General features: G+C 38.0%; 1 protein-coding gene across 1 annotated transcript; it reads right to left on the bottom strand.

The window, feature by feature from the left end:
• Nucleotides 1–5247: 5247 nt before the first annotated feature.
• lingo1a (leucine rich repeat and Ig domain containing 1a) lies at nucleotides 5248–7113 on the bottom strand. Its single transcript, XM_062421082.1, has one exon. The coding sequence runs from the start codon at nucleotides 7093–7095 to the stop codon at nucleotides 5248–5250; it is 1848 nt and encodes a 615-aa protein (XP_062277066.1). The 5' UTR covers nucleotides 7096–7113.
• Between the last annotated feature and the right edge of the window lie 1655 nt (nucleotides 7114–8768).

The raw sequence follows: 8768 nt of genomic DNA, 5'->3' as shown, positions 1-8768 counted from the left end.
AGAAACAGAGTAGATCTCCATCACTTAACTAAAAGACATGTAACAGACAGAATACAGCACATTTGTCTAACAATCGATGTTAACACTGTTGTGTATCTTTTTAACATGTTAAGTGTATCGGTTGCTTTCCAGTGCATGACAGGCTGTACAACTAAATTACAGTGTTTTAGCCCATTAACCCTCTCCAAGAAGGTTCTCAGATTGATTTATATTCATCTGGGCACTTGATCTAAGTGCTTTCCAAGGATTAAAAGTGAGACACTAAACAGCTATCAATATACATGGAGCCCCCCATGGGTCAGCTGAGAAAAAAAAAGATCCCTGTGTAAGTCTGTGCACAGAAATATGTCTATATATGTTTTTTAAACTGTGCCATCAAATTCATAATCTGTGCCCTCGATTTACAAATCCATGCCAATAAAATTTGTAAACCATGGTTTCTAATAACAAATCCATGCCCACTGATTTGTATTTGAACTGTGCCTTTGAAACCCTTCCCCTGAACAGTGATTGTACAATCATAGTTTAGCAACTGTAAATAGGCATTTTCTCAAATATAATGATCCACACTGACTCAGACACCACATTTCTTTACACCTTATGCCCTCATATTAATCATTAATAATCAGCCTATAAACAAGTAATATATGTTTTTTTTTTATCTATTTATTTATTTTTAATTAAACTATTATTCGGTTAACAGTAGTAGTCAACTCCTCCTGTAAGTGGAGGCTGCTGTGTTAACAGATAAAGAAGTAGTAGAAGTTATAATTGTCAAATAATGCAAATTAATACATACTTAAAGATTCCCTTAAATATGCATATAACTACATTACAGTATATTATAAATTATTTATTAAATGTTTATAGACTGATTATTAATATATTGTGTCTCACTTTTTTATGAATCATAATCTTCACGGACATAGGCCGAGTTAAACAAGTCAAATATTAACCAGAATTTCAGAACCAAAATGTGCATTTCCATCCACTTCTGTTTGAGCACAAGGATTTCAAATCCAAAGGAATGGTTTACAAATCAGTGGGCATAGATTTGTAATTGGAGAATTGGATGGCACAGTTATGAATGTGAGAGCATGGTTTATATATAGTGCTTCTAAACTGAAAGTACAGATTTACACATGGATCTCTTTTTTTATTCCCAGCGGACCCTAGGGGCGCTCTGTAAATATATGCCCAGGATAGAGAAAAGTTATGCCTACCCTGAATTTTAAACACCCACAATTCAACAATTATAAGCAGTATATGAGCATGAATAGTTTATAATCCAGTATATACTGTACGATTTCAACTTTGTTACACTGTGTTACAGCTATACCATCAGTGTGTTACCTGCTCACACATCATTTATGGATTACTCATAATTTGATAAGTACATTAATAAACAATTGAAATATATGTATATATGCTTATAACAGCATTTATGTATTATTTATATTCATCTTATAGTTGGGTTAAAGTATAGTTTTGCCAACACAATGAGCATAGTTTATTTATAACTCATGAATGTAGACTATGCTGCTTGATGAGATTGTCTTATTAAAGTGATTAAGATTTAAGACTTTTTAATTACCATTTTTTAGTAATTTTAAAATTACTGTTGGCATTAATATATGCTTATTGCAAATGTTGGATTTTGCTTGTGGTTTAATCATTTCACATGCAATGCTGAAATATACCGTTCTGTATGGTTTGACTGGCAGTGTCTACAATGGGCAAATTAACAGCTACATGCATTACCTCACAGATGTGAACAAGGGCTTAAATTGGGCTCTTTGATATGGATATGATATGGATATGAGAGACAGTCAACCTGCCATGAGTTGAGTTTATCTAAACATGAATCCCAGAAGATTTTCTTTTTATTTTAGGTATCTTGAGCTTCTATTGTGTGATAGAGGCGCCGCCAACAGCAAATTCACACTTTTGTTTGCTTACATGCAGTGTTTCCCAGATGTTGTTAAGCACATGGATTTGGATGAGTGCAGGGAACACCCAGAGGTGTGTCTGTATTTTCATGCTCAGTTGCAAAGAGGGGACTTGTCGCACAGTGTCAGAATCCATCAAACTGTTCCTGACCTAGAATTTTAAGCACAGATCTAATATCTGAGGAACGAAAACAATGGATGTCTCCATTACTCCCCGGGGGTCTGAGGCCTCAAGAATAGCTTCGCTCCTTTTCTATTCTGGCTGTCTGTTTTCAAGTCAGAAGATAAATGAGCATGCTTTGATACAGCTTGAGGAAAAAAACAACATCAAAAGTCCCCATGGAGTCCTAACCAATGCAGCAAGGACGTGGAATAAAAAGGAATGGGACAGAGATCCAAACATAATGCAGAGCAGGACCATGTTTTATGAAACTAGTTTGACTTAGTCATATCCCTGGTCATTTCCCATAACCTTCAAAGAGTTACCTAATTTGTTAATATTTCTAAAAAAACATCATAGAATAAAACTGCTATTTAATATAAAGCAGTTTAATTTTTAAGTTCACTATTGCACAAATTACTTAGGCTTTATTGTCTCTTTAAGATGAGAAATGTGCAGTGTAAATTAATATTATTCCCTATACATATGATAATGTCTGTGATCCTTTACTAATGGTGGTTAATTAATGTTTGGGGGCCAGACTACTGAACAAGTGAACTACCAATTCCCCTGTAAAAATGCAATTAGTGCTGAAACATATGATGTTAAATTACCTTCTACCAGTCTGCATCATCATTTAATGAGGCATTCAGTCAAAAAATCAAACATTAAATTGCTCATTTGGTCTTTTATACACTAAAACTACACCAAAATGTGCAACTAGCCTGTGCTTTAGTTGTGACTTGGAAGCAAAATATTAAAGGGGTATTACAGTATATTTCACTTTTATCAATCTGTATCTATATAATAAATTGTAACAAAACCAACAGGCCTTACTGTGGCATGCAAGTAAAATTAACAATGAAATCACTATTTTATACCATGACAAGTAGCTTTCACGCCGAAAATCATTGTATCATTTGTATGAACTCATATTGTTAGAACCCCTCCAGATACAGTACAGAGCTGTAGTTTTAGGCTAGTTAGTCAAGCTGTTACTCACTGAACCTTTAGAATCAAGATAGGACCATAATGTGTTTAAAAAAGTCCATAGATTGTTTAATACAACATACCATATTCTCAACAATTCAACATCAACAAAATTTTGTTAATTAAAAAAAAAAATCTGCATATTACCTTTATTGCACAGAACAATTTGAATGTATTTTCCATAGATTTCTTTTTTATTATCTTTTTTTTGTAAAAAGTTGTCTTGGACTACATGGTCTATATAGTCCAGGGTCAAAATAAAAAATAAAAAGGAATAACAGAAACAAAAAAACACAATCCCGGGATCACTCGGGACCAAAAAAGGCTAGGTACAGTAGCCACACTTTGAAAGAAGAGAGCATTCATAATCAGCAAGAGGGAGAACCATGAACCAGATCCAGTGTTTTTTTTTTCTTTTATGCAAAACGGATTACACCAAAGCTGCTTCAGATTGCTCCATGGTGAAACCATCTGTGTCACTCCAACCATCTGCATATTCAGTCCATCCTTCCAGCCCATTACTGAGTCGTTGTCTGTAATGTCATCCATCATAAATAACTTAGCCTTTATCCTCACACACATTTGCAAAGCCCAGCTGTCCACAGTGTGTACTTGAAAAGGTAAGGCTGTAACCTCTTTTTTTATATATATATATACGTAGGACCAACTGGGAGCATAATATTCAACAGTCCTTTATCCCTTGATCAACACAACGCACATTTCTGGGGAATAGCAAACCTGTAAATGGTCCTGGAAGGTAATATATCCATGGCATTGATGGGGGGAGCATCGGCATAAATAAATCATTGATTTCATTAAACAATCAAGAAAAATAACCAACAATGAAAGAAATATTCTACAGCTTGAGGAGCACATTTTATCCAAAAAACGTGAGCACTACAACTTTTATTTTTCACAATCATGTTGAACACAAAGTAATACCATTACATAATAGTTTTTGGAATGCGATTTAAAAGGTCAGTGATGAGCAATTTTAGTATCAAGGTACCAACAGTTTTGTTTGACAGAGGAACTGTAGGATAGATGTTGCATCCATTGTTGGTACAGAGCATTATATCAACAACTCACATTTCCTTTTGTATCATGCCTTCAATATGTGTGCATTGTCTGGGTTGCATCTGAAAAATATGATTATGTGACTCTGGTACTGATATCAGATACTGGTCTCAAAAGACTATATCCGAGAATTTCAACAATGCTAAAATCCTATATTAAGAGTCACATTTACCAACTTGATGTTCTGCTACCTTTCAACACTAAATATTGTTATATTTGTCTTTTTAAAGATGCAATTGCTTTTAAAATCCTTTTTTGCAAATTCTTACAGTGCAGCTTTAAGAATTGGTATCGATAACAGTTATTATATGTACACTGCTCTATTGTACCATTTGTTGTATGAGTTTGATATAGTATATCACCTATACTTTTGTATTCCCAACAATACCACAGTACCATAGTTTGTTACGAATTTATGCTAATTGATGGGGCATACTCTTTCAACAAAGTTTAACAATTGTTGTGACACAGTTATACATTTGATGGATTACAGAACAATCATCACTGTAGGAAAGAAAAAAAAGACAACATGTAGTACAAAGCCTTCACAATTTTAACACTTATGTATTGTAATAATGACGTGCTTGAAATGCATCGACGTTGTATAAATGTGCTCATCAACCCATACAAATCTCATTCATAACTTGACATCTAACCTTGGAAATAAAAAGTAACAAACACTAAATAAAAAATACAGACAAAAAACAGCGATGGCCAAAATATGATCTGCCCTTCGCATTCTGGCTGTTTGAAGTGTTTTTCTTTTCAGATATATTTTTCCCAGTATAAATCCACAGGAATATTAACTGCTTATGACAAATCTGACTTTCAGTTAATGCCCCCACAGGCCTTGTAGAAACCAGCAATGCCCTGTAGCACTGGGTGTGCCTTCATTCCCTCTTACTTTTGAAAGTCAAGAACTGCCCTCTTCTCTAGTGCTTCAGTCAGGAAAAAACATATTACTCTATGTTAACAGACCAGAATCCACAGGTTTGTAAGAAAGGAAAGAAAATGTCATCTTTCCCATTTGTCTTATTTTTGAGTTCAAAATTAATAACATCCACAACTCCATTAAATCATCTTCATGTTGAACTTGCGAGGAGCATCCACTGTGCTGCTGCTCATGCCAGCGTCCGATTTCCGTGGCACATACTCAATTTCAATATTGTGCTTAGTGTTGCCTTTTCCTCTGCTCCAAAGGAAGAGTAGCACCAAGCAAAACAAGACAACACCGAGAAAAGAGATGAAACCCATTGTGGTTGCAATGATCAGCGTCTTTATATCAAAGGGAAAAGGGACATTGGCTCTTGTACCATTAGCACCAGTTTCTGTAGGCTGGTTGGAGATGAAGGCAAATGTCTTGTTGGGCTGGTGTGGCCAGTCAGGGGAGTAGCTATGAATATGCAGGTGAGCAAGAGAGGTATCATTTCCGCCTGCATTGCTAGCTATACACACATATGTACCATTGTCTTGAATCTGGGCATAGCGCACCTCAAGAGTACCATCTGGCAACACGGAGAGCCTCCCAATTGTTTTGGTGGTGATAAACTTTTTCTGTGGGGAGAGCCACATTATCACTGGAGCAGGATCTCCATCAGCCTGGCAAGCAAAATGAACAATGGCTCCCTCATCAACAAATTTCTGCTGCGGTTTGCGATCCCTAATCCTGGACTTGCGACACGTGAAATAATTAGTTAGCAGAACATCTGGGAAGTCTTTAAATTCTTTGCCTTGAACAAACTCAGGGGAGGCACAGGTGGGCTGCTGCCTGTTGAAGTTCAGTCTCCAGCGTCGTCGGAAAACCCATAACAGTCGGCAGTCACAGGCCAGGGGATTATCATTCAAGGCTAGGGTTTCCAGGTTGCCAACTGAATGGAAAGCAGACTCCTCTAAAGTGCTAAGAGAGTTCCCAGACACATTTAGAATCTTCAGGTAGTTAAGACCACGGAAAGAGTAGGGCTCAATCATTGCCAGTCTTCCTCCTACCAGGTGAAATTCCTGAAGACGAAGTAGGTCATGAAGCTTATTCCCCTCAATGGTGTGAATGGGGTTATAGGAAAGGTTAAGAAAGCGCAAATAGACCAAGTGCCGCAAGGCCACATAAGGAATTGTGGTCAAGTTAGCATTTGCGATGGTCAGGGAAGTGAGATTTAATCCATACAAGCAATTTGGGGTCATCGTATCCAAATATGGCCAATTGGCAATTTCCAGCACCTTCAGTCGATAGAGGCGTTTAAAGGAGTAATCCCGTATGACATTGATATTGAGGTGACGCAGCCTGAGAGTGATCAAACTGTGGAGGTGAGTAAAAGCCTCTGTTGGCACAGAGGACAGGTTACACTTCTCAAGACTCAGGTGCTCAAGGCTACTTAGGCCATGAAAAGCCCGGTGGGAGATGAAAACCAGGTCGTTATCACCCACCTCTAGGGAACGGAGGTTGTACAAATCCTGGAACATATAGTCCAACAGGATGACAATCTTGTTCTCACTTATGTCCAGCTGTGTGAGATTGCTCAGGCCTGTGAAAACACCAAGCTGGATCAGCTTAAGCTTGTTGCTACGCAGCCCCAATGTCCGCAAGCCGTAAAGGTTGTTGAATGCACCGGGTTCAATAGTGGAGATTGTGTTCTCACTGAGCTCCAGGTGCTCGAGGTTGGGGAAGTTGGCAAACTCGTCTGGGTTGATGGTTCTAATGCGGTTCTTGCCAAGGTCCAGCAGTTGTGTTTCTGCGGGAATCCCCTCAGGAACTGTCATGAGCTTTTTGCGGTGGCACATCACAGAGCGTTCTTGAATGTTGCACTCACAGCGGGATGGACAGCCTGTAGTTGAGCCAGACAGCACAGTGCCCAGCATCAGGATCAGAATGGGCTGCCAGCAAGCCACCAGGTAGCTGTGCCCAGTCGCTTCCCCGGCCGCCATCTTATCGGTTACCTGGGGAGACACAGAGATAAGGTAAAAAAGTTTAGCTAGACAAAATGAATTCCCTTCATTGGCACACTAATGATTGGGGTGAGGTGAAAGCAATGCAGATTGTATAACACTGACATAATTCACCTCAAACACAGACAACAGGATACAATTTAAATTAGATATCACTGAGCTATGGGCTGACTTTCAAATATGCAGTATTGTGCTAAAATAGAAAAAAACCCTAACAATTTCACATCATATGTGGTGAGAGTGAACTGACAGTAGTGTAACAGGGGCGGCTGTGGCTCAGGGGGTAGACTGGTTGTCCACCAATTGGAAGATGCAGTCCACATGTCAATGTGTCCTTGGGCAAGATACTCAACCCCAAATTGCTCCTGTTGCTGTGCCAACGGTGTGTGAATGTGTATGAATGGTTAGTTTCCTTCAGATGAGCAGGTTGGCACCCTGCGTGGTAGCTCCTGCAATCAGTGTATGAATGTGTGTGAAAGGGTGAATGTGACATGTAGTGTAAAAAGCGCTTTGAGTGATGACTGGAAAAAGTGCTATATAAGTACAGTCCATTTTATAAATTGCATTAAAAATACTTTCTTATGGCCATTGTAGAGATTTTCTGCCAGCTGAACAATCACAAGTGCTAAAAGGTTGCCATTCTTGTGTGACACAATTTCTAACAGAACAGAGTATGAATTCTGCTACAATATTCATGCCACAGACACAGGATGAATAGATGTGGGAGGTTATGAGGAGTAAGGTTTGTGCCTGCATAATTGAGAGTGCTAACAATTCTGCATCGTTCACTTTCCTGCATAGAACTTCAAAAGGTATTTCAAATGCAAGTAGGTCCTGTAAATGCACAGCATTATATCAGGCCTATTTGTGATACATGTATATAAGAGGAATTACTGATTCATAGCTTAAAAATCAAAGGGCAAATCAGTAATCTACATACTACATACATACGAATCCTGAACATATTCTTAACAGAGGATCAGTCAGTCAGTGCTATCACCCTGATATGAAGTGAAAGGTTGCAGCTTCAAGTGGAATTAACAGCATTTTTCAGATGGTAATCCAATTCATGCTGTGTCACAGACATATACACTGAGCGCATGTGTGGTTTGTTCTGGTACCATCAAGTCTATTTTTCAACCTTAGGCTTACAACTTCTAGCTTGAATTTCCTGTGCGAGTTGAAAAAAAAAAAAACACTAGGTGGGTGGAGCAGCAGTAGCAGGAGGACGCAATCAAAGACGGATGGTGGCAAGTGTGATATATGTGCTGTGGCTGACACTCGGCTCATGCAATCTTTTATGATAAAATATAGACCATACAACACCAGGGAATTGGATACAGAGAGATAAATACAGGGTTTAAGCGCAAACAAACTAACCATATTTAATTTCAATGCCATCTGTTAGCAAGACTCCACCTCTTACACAAATGATGCAATTAACACTGGATATAATCATTACAGACTGTCCAGTTGTATGCAAAAACAAAAAAGATGGAATCACTTACATTATAGCGTGAATGGAACATAAGAGCCTCATTAATGCTATGATTTGCAATTATTCTGAAATATAAGATGTACAAGGGCTCCATTAGTAAAATGCAGATGTATTTTTAAAAAGGTAATAATCACTTAAATGGTGTTATTTTCAA

Source organism: Scomber scombrus, chromosome 6, assembly GCF_963691925.1.
Source record: "Scomber scombrus chromosome 6, fScoSco1.1, whole genome shotgun sequence".
Taxonomy (NCBI): Eukaryota; Metazoa; Chordata; class Actinopteri; order Scombriformes; family Scombridae; genus Scomber; species Scomber scombrus.
Note: the sequence above shows the minus strand (reverse complement) of the source record. Positions and strands in the feature narration are given on the sequence as shown.

Bases quoted from the DNA above. Each gene is read 5' to 3' on its own strand.
- lingo1a (XM_062421082.1), bottom strand. From the start codon at position 7,095: ATGGCGGCCGGGGAAGCGACTGGGCACAGCTACCTGGTGGCTTGCTGG.